The sequence below is a fragment of the Zophobas morio genome, unplaced genomic scaffold (assembly GCF_036711695.1).
Source record: "Zophobas morio isolate AGI-343-1 ecotype UQ-CSIRO unplaced genomic scaffold, CSIRO_AGI_Zmor_V1 ptg000044l, whole genome shotgun sequence".
Lineage (NCBI taxonomy): Eukaryota > Metazoa > Arthropoda > Insecta > Coleoptera > Tenebrionidae > Zophobas > Zophobas morio.
The window spans coordinates 5,215,510-5,237,971 of NW_026972149.1; the positions used below are offsets into that span (position 1 = coordinate 5,215,510).

The following is a 22,462-nucleotide window of genomic DNA, read 5'->3' on the forward strand; positions in this document are numbered from 1 at the left end:
ATATATTACATGAATGAGTTGTTCAAATGTAGATACAATGTATCGAACACATTTATAAAGTCTACGTGTATGTTACATGTACCTACATGTTTCATATTGATATAAACAGAATGCAAAATATGAGAAAGCATAAAATATGACAGAATGTGCAACAAAATTTTGTGATACTTGTGAGTAATTAAAAATAAATTAGTATTATTAAAACGTGGACATGACAGTGGAAAGAAACTGATCCACAACACACTGTAACAGTACTGAATATGAATAGTGCCAAAAATACGAGAATTTTATGTAATTTTGCTTGTTTGTGGAATATTGGAACGGTTTTGTAACTCTCATTGGCATATACTTGGTAAAAGTAGTAGAATTTGGTAAACTGCAAACAGTGTATTGAGAAAACACTGGTGTTTATTTCACAATAACAATGTGTGCGTATGACTTTACAATATAAAAACAGATGCAATTCCACCGAATATCTCTTATAAAGATTGGTTCGTCGAAAATTTTTTCAAGTGTGGAAAAAAATAGAAATAGCGAGCTAAACCTTCTGTGTGGCAACGATTGCTCATATAAATATATAGTTATCACTTCTTTGTTCATGGTGAGTGTTTGAATGAACTTTGGTTGTTTAGCAAGGCGTTTCGAAATAATAACGAGAGTGTTATAAGGAAAAGTTTATTCATGGCTAGAACTGTACAAGAAAAATTTAAGGCCTGATACCAGCAGGTTGAGTATCTTATAGTGTCCACTGAATTTACTGTCTGGGAATAACAGTAGGCTGGGACCAAGAAAGATTATGGGAGTATGGTGATGACAATACTAGTTAATAAAATTGCGTTAACCATGTCAAACAAACACTAACCAATTCCGTAATATTCATATAAAATTTTAACAATAATAATCTAATCAATTAGTAATTAACAAAATATAACAGCAAATTATAACATAGAACGACAGCCTTGGACTGTGCTTCTAGTTATAGTTGCGAGTTGTTCCGAATAAAATTCTTGTAACGGTATGCGTAACATTTTCATTTGCATTTTAAAATGATGGTCACGTCAATATACCTAATTAGAAAAGATGGTCCAGCCATGATAAAAAATTTTAATAAAACTTATACCTAAATAGCGTTACTTAATATACAATTTTGTGAACAATTTGTACAACCGTGCCATCAACTTTCAAAATGCTTTTAGCCTTAAAATTATCATTAGCTAATCGTATTGAAGCACATCATGTCAAAAATAGTTACAAAAGTACGTGTGCTATATTGCTTATTAAAAAAAAGTTCTTTTTGTTTTGAAAAATGTCACACATACAGTTTACAATAAATATATGAGGCATACAAAAATTTGTGTATATTTTTGCAAATTTCAACCCATTTGCCCCTCCCTTATGCAGTCCATGTAGCATGTGAAGATAGCTTGAAGATTAGCAATTGAAGAAAGCACCATAATTTTATAAACAACTGACATAATATTAAAACAGTTCACTTGTTTAGTATTTATTGTTCATTGATTCGGGCCCATTTAGAATATTATTTGAGGCTGATTTGAGAAAAAAGGCATTTTTTTGTTTTGTTAAGTTTGTGCAGCTAACCAGTGTTTAAAAATTTAAGCAAAGGTCTTTAAAATCCAAACAAAAATTATGCTCTTTTCTCTCAACCCGACTTGGAAGTGCTAAACCTGAATCATTATCCTTAAATTTGAAATGCCTATTTTGTTTTTGGGAACCACTTGGGAACGGTTGCTCCCAAATAACAATAAACTTGCTTTTACCTTATCAGTGCGTTGAGATTCTTTAGCTGTGTGATGTCGATTAATTAAGGTTAATGGACTCAGGATGTATAAGCTTGATGTAGTCTGCATGCAGAACAAATCAAGCCTTTTTGTTAGTTTGTTAATAATAACAATTATGTACAGGATTTTACTCCTAGCGTTACAATCATTGAGTTATGTGGTAATCCTGTTAGTTCAAAACATACGGCTTGTTGGCAGGTGAGATCTCCAAAAGTTTATAAACGTCTTACAGTTGACGGTTCCACGGCTGTACTAAGTGGAACCGGTTTTATGAACTCCGTACTATTCTTTCTTACTTTTGAAAACCTCAATAATTATTATTAAAAAGATGAGTGGATGAAGTTTAACATGTTTCGAAATAACAGGCCCCCTGAATAAACAAAACGTGTAAAGTTTTACATCAACTGTTTTTTGTATTAGCGACCAGTTTTGTGTAGAATTTTCAATTTTTGGGACTATCTCATGAGTTAAAACTAGCAACAAATGCTGGGACATAGTTGCTACTTTATAATCACGTGTAAATGAAAATTTAACATAGAACTAGCCAGTGAATTCACTGTTCATACAACTATGACTTGGATGGTGAAAGTGGATTTAAACGCTATATGTATTCGAGTATTATCAATAGCGATATGAGCAGCAAAAGCAGTTGACACTTAATATACGATACCTTCTCCATCAAACTACACAGCACAGACTTAAGTCCACGTAAGTTTTATCTCGAAAGTATCCAGCAACAGCTTAACGCAGTAGACGCAGTTACAGTAGATATTTATACGGAATTCGATGTATGTAAGAGTGAAGAACCTTCTGGAGTGCAGCCGAGATAAAAAGACGTGCAGTATGGCCATCCGAGCCTATGGCGAAATCGGGGAGGGGCGGGGCCAATCTCAGACGTCTGCAGACTTGGAGCTGATGCTGGGCGTACGACTGTGTAACACTACCTTGTGCCCGTTTTTGGTCACAAATCCGTCACTCTCGACCAAAACGGCAGTTTGGTGAGCCTCAACTTCCCCTTCCCCGCCACCGGTACTCTCCTCCACGGTCACTGGTTGTTCGGGAGCATCACCGCTGCGTTGTCTGTACTTCCGCCACGCTGTCTGGATCAGTCTTGCACAATATTCCTCACGCTGTCTGTACAGTGTAGAACTAATTTTTTCATAACCCGGCTCGTTTTGTACAGGTTGCACTTCACCTAGTTCATCTGTTTCCTCAATCGCGTTGCCCTTCCGGGCGAAGAAGTCTTTGGTTAGCGCGTCTAATATATCTACACAAAACATCAGATCACCTTTGCATATAGGAATGTCCATGGAATAGATTTTGTATTTATTTGGTTTGTGGATTTGTAAAGGAGGTTCCAACACATCGAACAAGTCCGACACTTGGTCGTACCGTATGTACTGCGTTCCGTCCGGATCGAACTGCTGCCAAATCTCATAGTACATATCGTAGTCGTCATCTGTTAAACCTTCCTGTACGTCTTCTGTAGCCTGGGAATAGTTTTCCAAAATCACAGCGATGTACATGTTGATCACGATGAGGAAAGATATAACGAGATAGCTTAGCAAAAAAGCGATGCCGATCGTCGAGTTTCCACAATTTCCGGTCTCTCCTATCTCGTTATTCGGTAACTTGCAATCTTCTTCGTTGATGATACCATCAAGCACTCCGTCCCATCCTGCTGAAGTGGACATCTGAAAACGAACCCCGTAGATTCTACAACACAAGCTACATAAACATACTTGGAACAAGAGAATCATGGATTGACCGAACGTCTTGAAATTGTACACATCATCCAATCCACTTTTATCTTTCACGTGCATGAAGAAAGACATCCCAAAAATGGCAAAGATGAACATGACCAAGAATAGTAGTAAACAGATGTTGAACAGTGCAGGCAGTGACATGGCTAATGCGAAAAGCAGTGTACGGATGCCTTTTGCTCCCTTCACTAATCGAAGGACTCTCCCTACTTTCGCCACTCGCACTACTCTTAGTAGTGTCGGCGATACAAAGTACTTCTCAATTATATCGCTAAGGACCAATCCCAAAATTGATAAAATTACTACTACTGTATCGAACAGGTTCCAAGGTTCTGTAAAGTAATGATAACGTAAAGCAAAAATTTTCATGAGGCACTCGGTACTAAATATAACAATGAAAATCGTGTTGAGCGAATCCAGAACCTTCGTAAAGGTTTCTTCCTGTTGGTAGTGATCCATTGTCATCGTCAACATGTTTAATCCGATAAACAACATGATTATCATATCGAATTTTTTGTTTGATACTATTTCGAAGACGATAGCTTGAGGTCTCCACTACAAACATAGACAACAATTATGTTAATATGGACATCGTGAAATTCACGTACCCTCGGTCTTGGTATAGCTTTCATCGGTTTCTTCGAACCCATTTTTTTCATCGCATTGTAGTATTTTTTCTGAGCGTCGGTCATCATTAACGCTATGGAATCACCACCCTGGAACAAAGATTGTCAATGGGTGTACACAGCGGTACCGCTTTGTGATGGGTTCCATTAGGTACTCATGTAACATGATTTTAGTCAAAGTTTAAACTTACCTTTTTCTTTTGCTCATTAAAGTTATCGATGATGACACCAATAAACAGATTTAGTGTAAAAAATGATCCAAAGATTATAAAAAATACAAAGTATAAGTACATATAAATATTGGTTTCTCTTATGGGTTGCTTATTTATCTGAAATGTTTGAATTATTTGGGACAGAATAATCGTGTTTGAACTTACATCTCTAGAATCTATGGCGTCGTTCATAATTTGTATCCACCCTTTGAATGTGGCAACCTGGAAGAGACAAAGGTATGCCTTTCCCACGTGGTCAAAGTTCATTGGAGAGTTTTCCCATGTGTAGTTTTCAGCTACACAAGCATTATAATCTGGTATTATTTCATAGCTTAACGTTGATTTATTTGCGTCTACGCACTAAATATAGTCCGTTAGTAAACGTTTTCAAAATTAACAATACCTACTTTAAAATATTTGCCGGCAAACAACTGTACACCCATTATAGCAAAAATTAACCAAAATATTAAGCACACTAGCAATACATTGAAGATAGATGGTATCGCTTGTACCAACGCGTTTACGACAACCTAAAAAGTTTGTTGTAAGTAAACAATCGGAATCAGGGACACTATTTAAGGCAAAATTTCTTTACTTACCCTCATTCCTTGCATACGTGACATAGCACGAAGTGGTCTTAGCGCTCGCAGTGTCCGCATAGTTTTAAAAGCTTGAATTCCGCCGGCACCACATAAAGCGGCAATGAAGTTAATTAGCGATACCTGCAACGAACACATTAATCTCTGTTGGTACTTCTTGTATACATGGTTACATACCATTACAATTACAAAATCTAACCAGCACCATGCATTCGTGAAATACGTTTGGAACCCTAAAGCTAACCACTTGATTAACATTTCAAAGAAAAATATCACCGTAAATATTCTATCCATGTAGTATAACACGTCTTGCAAAATGGGCCTCTGTTGTAGATGAACGTCTTCTAAAGCCAACGCTAAACTGCTAAGCAAAATCATTATAATAACAGCCGTTTCAAAGTACTTGTTCTCTATAAGACGAAACGTCTTAAATCGCAAATTCCCCCAGCCTTGCCAAAAAGGCGAATCTTCGTCTCCTGCAAGAAAGGGGAACTTTTTGTAACACGTTTCTGGAAAGCAATCTGCGGCATATTCATCTATGATAATGTCTTCTGTATTTGCGACTACCACGATGTCAGTTAACGGTCTTTCGCTTTCGTATCTGTCATCTTCCATTTCTAAAACAGTGTCGAGTCGATTTTGTGGTAGTATATTTTGAGAGTTTTACCGTCGGCGATGCCTAATTCTTCTTTACTAGCATCTCGTTTTTCCTCATGTTCGTCTAACATATCGGCACTACCTTTGTGACTCTCATCTTTAAATCTATGTTTATGACTTCCGTACGACTTGTTACTTATTTCGTCTTCGTCTAGATGTCCGATGTACATACCGTGCTCTAGAATCGAGTTTCCTATAGTTTTGCTTTTGTTGATGCTGTTTTTGCCTCTTTTTGGGTCCCCTGCAAGAGTGTCTTTCAAAAGTCTGTTTAAAGCAGACGTCTTTATTCCTTTTCGAAGTCTTCTTACCGTGTACGGTCAAATCCATGCCCGTTCCTATTGTTACCTCAAGGCGATCTTTGGGGCTCTTTTTTATTAACCCATCAGCTACAATTTCTTCAGCGGATATTTCTAAACCACCATCCCTCACATCTACAATTATTTATTATTATAAATACAGGCGAGTAATGTCTTAAGTATTTACTTAGTATTGAATAACAGTTGGAATAAACATAAATTTATCTAACTAGAATTTTGTTGTCTTGTCGAAAGCAAAAATAAATTGTTTGCTAATTTACGATTTGTGAGTCAAAGTAACATGTCCACATGCAAACAAAAAAGAGAAATATTTATCTAATTGCAAACTAAAGTTAAGTTTTTAAGAATTATTGACGTTGTTTCTACGTTATGATAATTTCGTCAACGCTACTTTAAAATTTTTTGGTGATCGTGTGAAAATATACTCGTACTAGAATAACTATATACCACTTTAGATGGGAGTTGATCCGTGTGCAAAAGACAATACGAAAAACGTAACACAGAACATAAACTTAAGCGAAGAGAATGTAGTTTCCACGTTATGTCCACAGGTTGGAAAGACAGCATTTTATATCCGCCATCTAAAGTCAACATGCGAAATGATAATTTGCTCAAAATAAGCACTACAATTGTATAGCAAGCAGAACCAGCGAGCTATCAGATTGTTGGATAAAAACCTTGGTTCCAACTGTTGGACGGTCCCTCACCTGACGGCTGGTCGGATATTTGGTTGGTGAGCTTGAATCGAATCAGTTTAGCGATATGTAAAACACTAGCCTTTGTCCATCTTGTAAAACGGCCTATTCTGTCAAAGGCCTCCGCAATTTTGTTGGTGTCGTTGTCGGCCGTGGGCGCCGACAGACTCGACGATCCAAAATTACTCAAAAGCAGAGCTAAGAAAAGATTAAGAACCTACGACCGAACTTACGATGGATCCGTACTTTCAATTAGTAAGATATACGCACCACAAGATTGCCAATAACAACGGTAGCAAGGAAGAATGGGATACAAGACACATCACCCACTAACATACAGTCCCACATAGACTCTATCCATTCTCCACACAACACTCGGAACACTATCATAAAGGAATGCATAAAATCTGTGAAGTTCCATCTTGGAAGGTCGTGATCAGGAAAGCGGTCCACGTTATCTGCGAAAAACCACAGTTAATAGTCGTCGCGTCAGAACAAATCGAGGTACCTGTATAATTTTTTCCAAACAACTGCATACCCATCACGGCGAATATGAATATGATAATACACAACACGAAGGTTAGGTTGCCTAAAGCCCCCATAGTTCTGCCCATGATGGAAATGAGCAAATTCAAAGTCGGCCATGATTTTGCTAATTTGAACACTCTTAGCTGCAATTCAAAAGAGACGAGTGAGCGATTTTCGTGATATATGTGTGTTTACCAATCTAAACGAACGTAAAACTGATAATCCTTGGACCCCCTCGAGTCCAAGTTCGATTAAGGACAGTGCTACAATTATGAAATCAAAGATGTTCCAACCTTCTTGGAAGTAGTATTTCGGACTCATAGCGACTAGTTTCATAGTAGCTTCGATGGCAAATGTAGCAGTAAAAAACTAAAACGGGTAATAGGGTAAATATGTGTCGTTCTCTTTACAAACTTGTGCATACGTAGTTTCCACTTTTCAAAGCTTTCTCTAAGTCCTTGTCCATGTCGTGGTGGTCCAGTGCCATAAATAGCGTGTTGACTACGATGCAGAGCGTGATGAAGAGTTCGACGAAAGGGTCGAAAACTATTAAGCTGACGAAATTCTTGATTGCTACCCAGCATGTACAGCAATCCCAAACACAAAAGATATCTATGATTCTTATAGTGTATTCTAGAACGCGTTCCTTTATTGTTGGTTCTTCTTCCTCCTCGTCATTATTGGCTGAGAAATAATAAACAGAAACTGTACGAAAGATTAGTAAAAATATTACTGACACACTCTTTTTTGGGAAAAGAGGTTTTGTGCAATGCGATAGTGCGACAGCCGTTCTTAACCGCTGGTTAAGTCTTGTGTTGTCATCATCTGTTTGTCGCTTTTCAAAGCAAGTACGGTTTCATTTTCCTTGTTGTCAGTGAGTCGAAAACAATACCGTAAAACAACTCAGTCAACACCATCGAAAATTGCTTTAGCAAATTTCGGTTAAGAACTATTAAGGCTACGTGTTCTAGTAAGTGATTACTAGAAGCTCATGCCGTCATAAAGACGCAGCCAGAGGGCCGATGAAACAATAGCGCTTACTTGGCTATAACCAATACCAAAATACGACTCTAACTAAATGATTTCAACACATCAAATCTAAAATAGTAGCTAATGATAATGATGTTCGTTCACTCCTTAACTGTTTGGGGGTTGCTCCTATTTAGAACCTACACTGAACTAACTAGCAATTTGATGCTCATCATAATCAGGTAGCTGATAGATGAAACAATTGAAACAATTAAGGGGCAAGGGAATTTATGATGGTTTCTAATCAAAATATTTGAAGGTGCTTTGATACGAAATGTGTTAAGTGCTAACATTACTGATTATCGATGTATAATATATGCAATTTATTTACCTAGTAAAAGTATTCTTGTTAATTTTTCCTCCATATTGTACAATGTAGTAAATATAAACATGTATTAGTTCGAATGGTCTAGCAACACATATTATGATGACATATGTCGTGCGGTTGCTAGTGTTACTAAATCAAGCAAATTGCGATGGTGTGTAAAGGTTAAGTGAAAGGATGTATTTTTGGGGTTAAATGAATTCCGAATTTACCTCCACGATCGCTACCTCCACTGACGGCTGCCTGCTCGATGATGTCGTTCAGCACCATCACATCTAATAACAACGTTTCGATCATAATACAGTTATAGAATATCTAAATCGTTTACCTTTCATGTCTACTACTGTTTGTTTCTGATTGCTATCGATGAATGGATTGTCTAATTGCTTCAACTTTGATCCGCAGAAGTGCCCGGTGGGACCATCCTGGTGTGTGCAGAAATTGTTAACTTCATGGTTTACAATTCAAGTCAAAAACTTACGTAGTCGCCTCTGTGTGTCTTGTTGGTCATATCATAGCTTAAGGGGTTCGCTGCGCCTTGTGATCCATTTCTCTTGGAGCGACCTCTCAGCTGACTCTCTTTCGTCATAACTTTTCCATTGCTTCCCAAACCGCCTAACAAATCTCCATGAGAAGTGTATGACATCCGTGAAGCATGTGAAGTGTACGATGAATGACGTGATCCTTAGGTTAGAGTAAGTTAATATGAACGCAATAGCTTGGTAATTATAGAGATCTCAGTGTTTAGAAACACCGTTACAAAGGGGGAGTCTCAATAATTACTGTGGTTGTTAGCGGTGTGATGAAAATACGTACCCAAGTTTGCATAATACATGGGAAGGACCATAACTCCGTTTTCTTCACTCATTGGAGTCACTGCGTTGGAGTCATCAGCGTAGGGTAGATGTTCTTGGGCGTCGAGATAAGTCGACAGAACCAGTGGTTTCCGATCGCCGGGGGGAGCCATACGCCTATTGTTTCTCAGTGTGAACTGGTGACTACCTCGAGAGCCTCGTCGAAGATTGAACGGAGATCCAGGTAGACTGAGACTGGCCTGAACACGGGACATGATCTATACATGCATGATGTGTTTATATCTACAGTGTTAAAAAGCCTAGCATCGTGGTTCACCACAATACTGTGCTCCAAAAGCTATGACTCTGTCATTCTTCACCGAGTCACATTGCTGTATTCCAGCCCGCAGAAAGCAATCGCTGTGAATTGTGTGACAGTGGCAAGGCTTACTAGATCTTGCTTAAGAGTAAGAAAACAAAAGCCAAGCAGAAAGTGGAAAATAATAGAAAAGATAGTCTCGACACTATAATTGTCATGATTTTTATTTTTCTCAGACCATAGTTGAAGTAGTTAGTAAGCAACAATAATTTTTACTAGTTTCAATGATTTCTCAATAAATATCAAGACACTTACAGCGCTGACTTTCCGCATCTTGCTGAGATTAGTAGGAACTCTTCTTTGTTCACTCACGGAATCTAATCCTTCCGAACGAATGCTTATCTTCTCCTTGTTGTTGTCGTCCTGTCCGTTGGGTTGTTCTACGAAAGACTGGTAACTGTGACACGAATAGTCCGACGAGGATTTAATGATTTCGCCCGATGCTGCTACCATCGCTGCTGCCGCTGCTGCTTCAGCCGCCGCCGCTCTCGCATCCGCTCTATCCTGCTTCTCTTTCGCTTTCTCTTCGGCTTCCTACACAAGCATAAACACGGTATCTAGGCAGTAACAAACGCTCACTAGTTACCCTGAGGGCGTTTGCTTCTGCTTCCTCCTCATCCTGAGCCTTCTTCTGTAACTCATCATAAGACATAGCGACAATAGCCAAAATTAAGTTAACCAAATAGAATGAACCCAAAAATATGATAACAATAAAAAACAACATATGCCAAGGACCGGCGGATCTTAAAACCTAAAATAATTCGTTTTTGATTTCAACACCCTCACTCAATTATCTCATTATTACCAGTTGATATAAATTTTCCCAATAATCCTGAGTCATTAGTCTAAAGGCAGAAAGGAACGCCCAACCGAATGTATCAAAACTCGTGTAACCATAATTTGGATTTTCGCCATAACCTTGTAAACATCTGTAACCCTCTTTACACTGTCCTGCTCCGGATGAATTCCCACACAATGGTCTTTCGCCTTTATCCTCATCATAATACCAATTTGCTGCAGCAGTAAAATCAGACCTTTTTTTGCGAAATTGCACAACTTACATTCGTTGCTGACAAATCTTTCCCAATTTTCAGCGGTAAGATTTCCCCACGAGCCATCCATTGGAAACTCTTTGATACATTTTTGGGTTAGCACTCCCATATAAATTTGTAAACCTATCAATGCAAATACTGACAGGGAAAACATTGTTAAAATTATCACATCTCGTAGATTTTTTACAGATTCTATTACAGCTCCCACGATAGTCTTCAAACCTTTGTAAAAAAAATGTTATTATTTAGGGTTGTTACGTTTTTAAAAAGTTACCTGGCACAATGGCAACGGTTTTTAGAGCTCGTAGTACCCTAAATGTTCTCAAGGCAGCAAGATTTCCAAGGTCTATACCCATGGTAACATAACTGGAAAATTCATTTTTCGTTTATGCTTTAGTTTTCTTTGAGGTTAATTTGCTACTAGAATCGCTAAAAGCTCTTCTCACAGTATACAACACAACACATTGTACATCATAATGCATGGAATTATTAACCAACTTTGTAAAACAATCTATCTACGAAAAGAATCTATTACTTAAATTCTAATAAAGTTAGTTCTAAACTATTCTATAGTGTTTGATTGATCTCTATCGTTGTACAGATAATAATTTCTAATTAAACGATCATAAACTACTTAATTTTCTACAATTATGAATACAATGGTAGCAGTCACAATAAACTCACTTGTAATATTTTTAATTGCATTTAGCCAAAATTACAAACAATCTTTTAAGCCAATAAGAAAATATTAGTCATAGCTGTGAAGTAAAGAGGGAAATGTTATTCAAAAAACGACAAAAAATAAACTATAGAAAAAATTAAATATATAACAAATTTTAAATTTTTATAACTGAAAAACTGTTATAACCAAAGAAATTAATGTAACAGTGTAAAGTTAGTTACTCTAGTAGAATGTACGCTCAAAGCATGGTCCACTCGGAGTAAGCACTTGTGGCACGCTCAGTTCTTTTCGACTGTGTACTTCGCGGTTCAAACTACTGTCACTTTTTTGTGTCTCTGTGGTGTATGTGGAGCAAAATCAAATATTGCTTGTTTTAAAGAAGTTATCTAAATGTGGTTCAAGTAGGCGGGAGTTTGCACACCAAAGCACACAATAAAAAATCGGGTCTTTTCTTTCAAGTGCTTGCTCATCTAGACGTACTGTAGAAGGAGATTATAATAAATTTTTATGTACTACTTATGTTATAACATTCTTTTATTGTTCTTACATTCTTATATCCTACTACCTATCTCTAACTCGTCTAAGTATGATCTCTCGGGTTTGGGACGGTACAGCAAATTAAATAGTGCGCTTTCTAAAGACTGAAACTTAGCGCCATTTTGTATTAATTTTGAGAAAGTTAGACGATATATCGGGTTATATTGTTCTACAGTGTGCATGGGTAGTAACCGTATTGGTAGTTACATGTGTCTTGTTGTTTAAAAAAATGTTAACTAATGGATTTTTTATGTATCGAAATTAGAAACTAATCTAAATAGTAATGTTCTATCACCTAACTCTAAGCTACTCACGCTAAAGCTATGACTACGAAGTCGAGCCAGTTCCATGCATCTCTAAGGTAGGTGAACGGTTCAAGAATAAAACCTCTCGCCATCACCTTCACAGCTGATTCGAACGTGTAGATGCCTGTGAATATCACTCTAGAAACGAACATGTTGCTGAAACATGTAAAACACTTTTGATGTAACTTACTCAGTTGATTCTACGGTGGGTGTTGTGGGCATAATCATGAGGATACAATTGACGAGGATTGTGGTAATGATAAAAAGAGAAAATAAAGGATGCACTAGAACATAAATAGCTACTCGACGGATTGGATTGAAGGGATCGAGTATCCACATGGCGTTTGTTGCGCTAAATCGAAATATGTCCTTGCCTTTACTAACTACTACAAAAGTCTGAAATCGAAGGTCGTCAGTAGATATCAGTCGCGCGCGTCAATCCTTACCCTTTGGTTACTGTAAAAAGCGTCGATGTCCTCAAGAGGTGTACTAGCCAATTCTGGAGGAAAGCTACCCTGAAGACGTACTGGTATAGGCAGCCCTTGCTCCAGAGTTGGATCAGGTTGGGGGCCTTCATCTTCGTCCTCGTCCTCATACCGAATCTGGCACAGATACACATACAATTAAAAATCCGCCGGCACACAACTCGGCCCAAATTTACAAATTCTGCTTTCAACGAACCGTCCGAAACAATTGAACAACAGTGTTCGGTGTATGTAACGTGTGGAGTTTTTGTAAAAATTTCAAAAATCGCAGTGTAATAATGTTGATGTGAATAGAAGAAGAAAAGAGAACTGACAAAACACACATGCGCTTGAATAAGTGTGGTTGAATAAGAAGAAAGTCGCTTGTTGAGTGGTGTATGCGATCGTGAAAAAGCTAAGGCTTTGTACTGGAGAAAGTTTACAGAAGCGTAAATTTGTGTGCAAATTTCTTTAAATATCGCTTTGCACAAGTAGAAAGTTCAAAAGAGATTTTTTTCTTTATATTATACGCTGCGAGCTTCGTCGGGTTTGTTAACTTTGAACCGTTATAATCCCATTTGCCCTTTTTCAACTTAACACAAAGATACTACAATTAGATGCAAAATTTGGTAACAAGTTCTATGTGAAATCGAATTTCTTACGTCTTAGAAAGCGAGGATAATGGGAAGTTTAAGTAAATTAAAGCGGCGTTCTCTTCCAAGCCGCAACCAACTTTGTTGTTTGCCATTATTCGCAACGCTAAATAAAGTTCGGTGCGTAAAACAGTCGAGAACTTTGGAGAAAAAAGGGGAGAAGTTAAACAAAGACCAGCATAGGGTTGTGTACGTATGTGAAAAACGATAGTAGTAGAAGTGTGGTTTAACTAATGTGGCTATTCCGCTGTTTAGCAGTCAGAACGAAAGCAGTAGCAAAACTTTCAAACTATAATTTCTATAGTTTCAACACTAAAATAAAGTTTGATAAACCAAGCAGGCTCCAGGCTTAACTAATCAACCATGCTTCAACGATGGGTTAGTCCGTGTATAGCGATAAACACAGAAACTATTTTTAACTAAAAAATTGATTCTTGCTTCGGTTAAAAATAGTATTCTATCATTTATAGATTAACAATGTGTTGGTGTGGCATTGTCTTTGGTCAAATGTGCTGAAAACTAGTTAAATCAATTTAATGCATACATTTCCTAATATGCAAGAAGGTGGAAATGCAGTAAATCATCTAAATCAAGCATCAACAAAATGAAGCTATCAGATGCAACTGACGATATCTAGAAAGGAAGGAAACGGAAGAAATAGTGGTGTGAGCCTTGTCAAGGCGTTGACAGTAATTTTGAAAATCGTCAGAGGCATTAATTCGCTAAAAAGCAACTCTTTGGAGCATTTTTAATCAGTAAACCTTACTTCTTTTTTCTTTTTCCTTCGTCCAAAACCAGTCTGCAATAAAGGGTATAGTTTAACATCGATAAGCACAATGCTTGGCTACAATACATCACATGATTTTGCAGTGGCTAATCGTCATGAAGGATCTACACTTCCAACTACGCTACATCTACCAAAATCCTTCATGACGATGAAGCACCGGTTGGAAAAAGTTGACAATCTTGTGATGCCATGATATGAAATGGACGAATTTCTCTCGAAAATGAGCCAATGTGATGCGTATAAGTACCTGTCTTAAGCTTATTCCTTAAGACTTACGAACGCCAGTAGGGTATAGCCTCATACTGTGATTTTATAGTACTGTCGACAATGTAAATACATAGAATCATGCATGCTTCCAAGCACGGTTTTACATACTAAGAGTCCTGAGAAAACGAAACAAATATATACACAGAATAAATAATATGGAAGATGTATATCGGTCACGATTCAGCAGTATCGCATTCTCACCAATAACTCACTCTTTCGTCGTGTTGTTTGCAATCTACACGATCTGCCTTCTAAGTGAATTATTCGTGTTGTGTTGAGTCTGCGTCAAATGGTCATAATTTAATGCGAGTGAAAAATGACGGTCCAAAATTTGGTCTTCTTACCTCTCCTTCAGCTTTTTTCTTTTCGAGCTCCTTCTGCCTAGCATACTCTTCTGCAATTCTAGTCTCGATGATCGCAAGCGACTCGCGCGTGAATGGACGGAATATGCAGCGCTCCTCCTCGGACGATAAGTCAGAGGCTTCGGACATTTCTCCTCGCGCCTAGGCCCCCAGGATACCCTAAAACAAAAAAAGGCGAATTTGTCTTCCGAAGGACGATCTACTGATAGTCGTGGTGTCATCGGGTATCCTTGAATTGCGACGCAATCTAGTGGTGTTTTAGGTTTCATTCATAGGCGCCTAGAATTTGGGGAAAACATTCCCCGACATATATAAGCTTTTAACGTATCGCATTGTCCTTGTCCCGTATACAATAGACTCTTTGGCTCCACGATATAGAGAGAGATGACGCTAAAATTGATTACTTCCATTCGCGTTCTCAAGGAGAGTGAGACAGCGAAAATGTAAAAGGGCGGAGTCTGCGAGTCTGCTATGTTTATCTTTTTCTGGGACAGAAGCTGATAGGTTGCATTCATACCTTAGACTCTAGCTTTGTCTTTGATAATAATATTCGTTCATTGTGATCTAAGATGATGGTGTTAAGTTTCGAATGAAGATTTGATGAAAATCAATAATTTTGAGTGAATAGAGTGTGGGTCGCAATGCCGCCCTTACCCGTAAATATAAATAGAAAGAAATCCTTTCTGATATGATAATAATAGATCCTGATGACGCCAAGACCGATTCATCGCATTCTAAATGTCAGCCTTCTGGGACGGGTACAGATGCTTTTAATTTTAAATTCTCGCATCACCAATTAATATCAGAAAGCCAATTAATGGAGATCGATCTCCTGAGATAATTGGACGTCGTTCTTCTAAAAGCAGGGTGACGAAGGACTGATGTTGGCATATTTTCGAAGAAGAACTTTTCGACCTCGTAACACACAAAGCTATCATCTACAAACATGCTTTTACAGTATCCCCGTCCTGGTTAGTTATTGTTATCTTCGTTGTGAGTAAACGGTGTCATTAATCTTTTATTGAGAAGTAGTGGGTTAAGAAGATAAATTGGACCACGAAAATCGATAGATTTAAATTCTGCGAAGAATGAGACGTTATATTTCTTGAAATTGCGTCTCTCAAGCAATTAATTCTACGAAAACGGAAAGCTCATTTAACGCAAAAGGTTCTAGGTATCAATTTACATAATACAATTTCGCGGGTTATTTCTTCTGTTCTCTCGTCATTTAAAGAAGGATCTTACCGCATGGCGGTTTTAGTTGCACTTACGAAACTGGCAAAAATCAATAGTACGAAATTTACATACATTTATTTGCTAGTTAGACACGAAACTTTCTTTCTGGTACGTGTTTCATTACAACATCTATACTCACTCGTATTCAGATCGGGCAATTTTGGGGGCCAAAAACATTACTAACCTGAAAATAAAAAGACACTGGTTAATATTTTGCGCTTCATTTGGTAACATTGTCAGTGTAGATGTCTCTATGTAGTCTAATTGCAGTAATTTGAGTAATTTCGTGATCCCATCACAATACTGAGTGCTCGGGATATGAATGAAATGTCTTACGTGTAATTAATACCGACCGTTCCCAATGTAATAGCTCGAATTAATGTAATTTGCTCGCAACATTTCCTTAATTATATTTGTCTCATCGATTTTACTACCAGGAATTAAGTCTGGTGTTTTTAATTTTAGCCAACCGTGTTTTACGGTTCCGTCAAGAAATAACTTTCGGTTTTCCCGTGCATTTTTATGTCAATTTTCACTTAGAGTGGCAAAATAGGAGATGTTTCGAATAAATTCCAAAGTCGTATATCTACATAAACTATAAAACCCACCCTCGCATATACTCAGTTATATGAAACACACCTTCTGTATCGTTATTTATTTATGTAGCAGAGGAACTCAAGCGTACACAAAAATAAGAACTTATGAATAATGTGGGTATTAGACAGTCGCCCTAAACCGTGGCAAACACGCTCGTTCTATTTCTGGCAATTGTAATAAAATCGAGGTAAATAAGGGGCCGTGGTGGTTTTTGAAGCATTAAGATACTCAACAGGTTGGTAGGCTCTTAGTCCGGAAGAGGCGGAATCAACCAAGCCAATGTTTATTAATTCATTTAAAACAAGCGACGAGACACCAATCGATGTAAATTTTGCTACGGTGAAATAGGTCACAATCTGCACCCGTTAATATTTGACAAGATTGCGTCATTTCCGCGATACGAAATTAGTTCCGTAAAAACTTTAACTCCTCGTTCAAGATCTTTAAAGAAGAGTTATTTTTATTGCACTCTCGGAACATCCCCAATTTTGTCGTCTGTTCTGTAAAGAGTTCTTAATTCCATTTCATCCCAACACTCAATGTTGTGCCAGGATTAGTCACTCCTGAACATCTTTCTATGACCTCATATAAAATTTCTCTTAAGCTTTCCCCGAATCGATAAAAGTTTTCAGCTTTTCTGCGAAAACATAAGAGCTTAAACATGTACATGTTGCTGGTAAAACCCGGGTTGGGCACTTTGCGTCGTGCCCAGGCACGTCTAGCTTCGGCGCAAGAACGACTAATTTCACTAATCTTAAAATTAACACTAACCTACAAAGCGGAGTACAGCAGAGTACCCGTATTTACACGTAAACACGCAGAGAATTATCCCGGCACCTCCACCATTTTGTAATGTACATTTAATCAGCATATGTGAACAAAAAACCAGAATTGCCGGTGCTTTTGAAATTTTAATCCGTAATTTTGCTTCAACTCACATACTGCCAACGTATTTTTAGATTACGGTTAATTGTCACATTGACGTAGCATACGTCAAAAATAACAATTTACTTTAACCTAAAAACCAGTTGGCAGCGTGACAGGACAAAATTATCAGCTCTAGATTTAAAAGCAGAGTCAAATCTAATTTCTTTTTCTTTTTCCGATACAACGTAATATGTTGTATTCAAGATTGTTTTAGTCCCCAAGCGACAGCTAAGGGAAGTATTGTAATAGGATTTCTTTTGGCAAATGTTTGATTTTATATCTTTCGAGTGTTTCACAGGTTGCAGATTACGCAATGCAGTTTTCTGGTTCCGGTCTGTCTACTAGCGTTAACCACTTACTTGAAATTTTGTCTTTACTTTAAGTCGTCATTAGTATGGCAAAAAACGTCTATTTCTATTGCGCTGGTTCGTTGGATGTTATAGATTTTAACGAAAGAATATTGCATGGATGTTAGGAAAGTGTTATCTAAATACTTAATAGAAATTGATTATTTCTGGAAGAGTGTTAACCATGACATTAGAAGTTTATTATCTATTTACGGTTTACTGCGTTTTGAAAAGCTCTTAATGGTCGCTTAAAAATCAAACACGGATCAATTTGTTCAAATTGGTGCTTATAAATAGAACAGCGATATTGAGTTTTAGTAAACGTCAATTGCCAGCTACTTCTGTTGCGTAATTTTAGTATATTAAAGTTTAAGCGGAAAAGTTTCTACAAATTATGTATAGATCTTTTTACTAAACTTAACTTAATTTCTACTGTGGCCTTGAATAAAGCCACTTTTGGAAATTCGTTCTAATTATATAGAATTTTAATAATTAACTCAATTAAGACCGTTCTTGAGTGTTATTTGTCATCGCACACAGGAGTGTTAAAGATTAGATTACCTTTTTACAAGCAAAGTGATTAAAATGGATTAATTAATTTTCGTAATTACTACCACAGTGTGCCGTATTTAATCAGGAATTGAGTTTTACTACACCGCGTACCAAATTTGATTAAACGAACGAACAGTTTTGATATTTCTGGAACTTTGCGTAATTTGCAATTTTGTAAATGACTGGTAATTGATCAGCTAAATGCTTTTCAAGGTCGATAAACGCAAACTAATTGTGAAAAATTGCTGTTTAATTAGTAGGCAAATTAACACTTTTAAAATGGTGTATAATTATTGTTGATATTATTATTATTATTTTTAATGATAACACATTTCAACTAATGTCGACGATGACTGTCTCGATTATTCTAATAAATTATTTATCCGTACAATCGGAATGTAAATGATTCTCATTAACGTAACAAACGCTCATAATAGTATATTAAAGAACGAGTTTCATAAGGCAAATATTGAGGCACGAATCCAAGTTTATAGAACGAGCGGCGAAGCCGCGAGTTATATAAAGGATGAGTGCCTCAGTGGCCTTATGAACGAGTTATTTATACTATTTTTTCTACCGCACACGTTTTTTCCCAAAATTTAATTGAAATTTGCATTTTTTTTAATCTGGGGACTTTTGTCGTGGTTGGTGATGGGTCGGTCTGACACTAACCACGAAATATTTGAGGTTCGAATTTTCACAACAACAATTGTAATTCGAACCAATTCGAGTTTTTGTAATTTAAAATTGGTTAAAATGTCTTGCGAAGAAGTTGCGCGTCCGGAAACATGGGAAATTTTAAGTTTAGATTTGCCACTGACATTCACCTGACATTTCTCGTCATTGCTGCCAATCTTACCGATCTAAATTACACCAGATCTATTAAAGAACGCCTTTCCGCTATTAACGAACTGCTGTGACGTCATTTGCGTGCGTTAATAGCTCTATTAGAAAACCAAAAAACGTGGGCGGTAGAAAAAATCTTTTATGCTTGTTAAGTAGCCATTATGTATATTATACACAAGCAATAAAATTGTGGCTTAAAGAGAATCGTTCAATAGACTTCCGCATATCACCAAAGTGGCTATTTTTTTAATGTATTGTTTATCCAAATATTATTTAACGCGTTAGAAGCAGCAATATCGGCTGCAGCTTCGACGAAAGTGTAAAAATGTTTAAATTTATACGTAAAAGTAGTCTCATAACCTGTTAAAAAGGTGTAGCTAACCTGTCCAAGAAAATTTGTCAGGTTCAACTTTTATGGGCTATCAACACTTTAATCATGTAGATGTTTATCGTTATTTGTATTCAACTATGAATAAATATGTATCAGCTCTATAAATAATAATGTTTCTACCTAGACGCATTTTTATCCGTTCAGTCTGGGTTAAAACATTTACAAATTTATTTTCGTGATCAATCACAGCGATACGTACACTGCGGCAATTGTTTTGAGTACGAAAACAAACCTCTCATGAATTTAAAATTTGAACCCACCCGGTGAACTCTCTCATTTTGTACGTATATCATCAATATTTATAAGCTTAAGGGCATTTTAATCTAAAAGTTGTTAAAAAGTAAACGTTGAACGTAATAAATAAGCTAAAATCAATTTCGTCGTTAGTTATATATCACCTTTAATTTTATTGATTTTTGGTTGCTACTAACGTAATCATTTTATTTGTTAGTAAAGCTAGCAAGTAAATACTTGCACATTAAATATTTTACGTGAAAGAAGTATTAGCAAAAAGTTTGGCAATATTTCGTCTTTATAATTTCCAGACGTTACAAAAATGCGTAGGGGGATTAGATTGTGATTTATTGCTCCGGCTAGAGTTTCCCGAACATGTATATCATTCATTTTAAAATACCGAAAAAAACATTAAAAATGTTCGATTAGTCTTGTAAGTTCGGAAAGTAATTAAAGTTGAGCTTGTCACAGAAGTAATTTGTTTCGGCGCTTAAAAAGCTGACACTTTATTTCGTTGTTAATGCTCCCGTAAGCGCGGTCAATTATTCAGGGATCGTAAATATAGCTTTGCATTGATTTCGCTTGCAACATAGAGTGATAAATTTTAAGTTATTTTCACCCTCACGGAAAAAATTTTGCCACTTGGTTGAGTGCTTACAGATCCATAAAATACATCGACTTGACTCTTATACAGCTTAGGAAATTGAGGTCGAGGGATTCGAAAAGTGACAACGAGGGTTTCACAAAAAACTTACATTTAGAAATGTGGATGTTATTTAGGTACAGTCGATTTCATGTTACGAAACGTTCGAAAAGTAGAATTGTGGTGGATGCGCCGGGTCGACTGTTACTTTTTGTACTCGACAGATAAATGGCACAACGTATGTTAATTAACTAATTGAAACTCGGTTGTCGATAGTTTTCCACTGTGACCCATTTCAGTGACATATCAATAAACAGTCGTCTATCTTGATGTAATTTCAATACTGCGGAAAATAAATTTCACGTTCTGTTTAGCGACAACAGAAATGTAGATTTCTTATTCGATAAGTTGATTGTATTTCTAAACAAGTTGTTTTAATTTTATGTAAATCGTCTGAGTTTACTTTCCTTTGTAAATTTGTAAAGGAACGTTAAGCCGTGATGATATTAAGACATGTTTTACATAAAATTAAAATTTGTACAGATTTGAATAGTCTGTTTGAGGAGCGTGAAAGGGTTGTTTGAGAATTCTAATTGGATTGTTTTCGGTAACGGAAAGGTATACAGTGTGTGGAGAAGTAAGTTTCGAAGTGGAAGCGTGTTATGAATAAAAGTAAAAGGCTAAGACCCACCTGCATTGAGGTCTGTCAGAATAATCACATGGCACTGTTTCTAACATTGAAGATTGGCGAAAGGCGGTTTCATGGACAGCACGAGGACGAGCAAGATTTTGAGCACTATATCAGTAACGGCAAACGACAAACGGCAACAACAACAGTGTAAGCACTGCAGAGACGGCAAGAATAAGCGGTTTAAGTGCTAGTTGATAAGTGTGATACAAGCTCGAGAGGGATTGTGAACGAGCCTTACAGTCACCCCTATGCGACAGAGCAAATCGATATTAAATAATGACCCACAAAGTTACCAGCAGATAATCGCTGAACTAAAGCCACTTTACTTACATCAACTTTCTTTGTTATGTGTGTATGTCCTTGAAAAATCATGTGGGATATTAGTCTTCATTTATTGCTAGTTGTGATACACAATGCGGAATAGACAGTCGTAGGCTGGTCGCGACAAGCACAGAGCACATGCCGAAGACACTCGCGTTCAGGGCCTCGGCCGAAGCCTGGGGGCATGCCGCATGTCTTTTGTGGAGAATCACACGCGTCTTCGCGCCCCCAGCACTACTCCGACTTCTTCTGCGATCGCCATTTCTTCTAGGCTGCAGCGTCCATCTTGACGGGCGCTGGGGTAGGGAGGGTGCGCCGCGCACGTCCGTTGCTCACACACTCTTAGCCACGGCAATCCGGCTCGAAGGGGCAAAAGATCGGAGGAGGTGCACGAGGAAACTGGACCTTAACCCGGTCCCGTCGAGGAGCCCTCGGTGCTCGCTAGTTCTTCTTGCCGCGCTAGATTCAAATCGGCGGCGCAAACTGCTGCGTTTGCGCCCGGCGCCTCCGCCACGCCGCTTAGCCTTAACCCTTCTAGTAGACTGGCTGGCGCTGTGACGTCATATGGTCAGTAATGTTGCGGAAAGCGTCGCCATAGCAACCGTGCTATTATATAGAGGCTGTAAACGCCTAGAGATCGATAGTCACATGCAGGATTGCCAACACACTCACCCAAACAAGCTTAACACCCTTCGCGACCCACGCGCCACGTGCTTTATTTAACCTTATTTGCATACAATTCTCTACCTCCATTCATACTTTACGTCCAATGCGGTCGTTCTCCAAAACCATGAATGATAATGGCGTATTAATAATACAACGATTCAAACTCTCATAAATGAGTT

General features: G+C 37.5%; 1 protein-coding gene across 12 annotated transcripts; it reads right to left on the reverse strand.

Annotated features, from left to right (window-relative positions):
* Positions 1-1,669: 1,669 nt before the first annotated feature.
* Positions 1,670-22,104, reverse strand: LOC135141830 (sodium channel protein para-like). 12 transcript variants are annotated; one of them, XM_064073334.1, is made up of 31 exons: positions 21,627-22,103; positions 16,208-16,252; positions 14,815-14,991; positions 14,183-14,215; positions 12,746-12,901; positions 12,490-12,695; positions 12,309-12,437; positions 11,050-11,141; positions 10,785-10,997; positions 10,529-10,737; positions 10,310-10,474; positions 9,979-10,257; positions 9,367-9,604; positions 9,032-9,234; positions 8,879-8,975; positions 8,763-8,825; positions 7,621-7,880; positions 7,392-7,565; positions 7,177-7,339; positions 6,939-7,126; positions 6,681-6,885; positions 5,965-6,087; positions 5,667-5,897; positions 5,177-5,616; positions 5,000-5,122; positions 4,808-4,930; positions 4,566-4,760; positions 4,380-4,517; positions 4,171-4,278; positions 3,542-4,117; positions 1,670-3,493 (listed from the first exon to the last, which is right to left on the reverse strand). In XM_064073334.1, the coding sequence occupies exons 3-31, from the start codon at positions 14,959-14,961 to the stop codon at positions 2,690-2,692; spliced, it is 6,081 nt and encodes a 2,026-aa protein (XP_063929404.1). In that variant the 5' UTR covers positions 14,962-14,991; positions 16,208-16,252; positions 21,627-22,103; the 3' UTR covers positions 1,670-2,689. The 12 variants fall into 12 exon arrangements, with proteins under 12 accessions (XP_063929404.1, XP_063929408.1, XP_063929410.1 ...); XM_064073338.1 differs by having other exon boundaries at positions 7,621-7,901; positions 10,036-10,257; positions 21,627-22,102; XM_064073340.1 differs by having other exon boundaries at positions 6,651-6,885; positions 7,621-7,901; positions 10,036-10,257; positions 21,627-22,102.
* Positions 22,105-22,462: the final 358 nt, after the last annotated feature.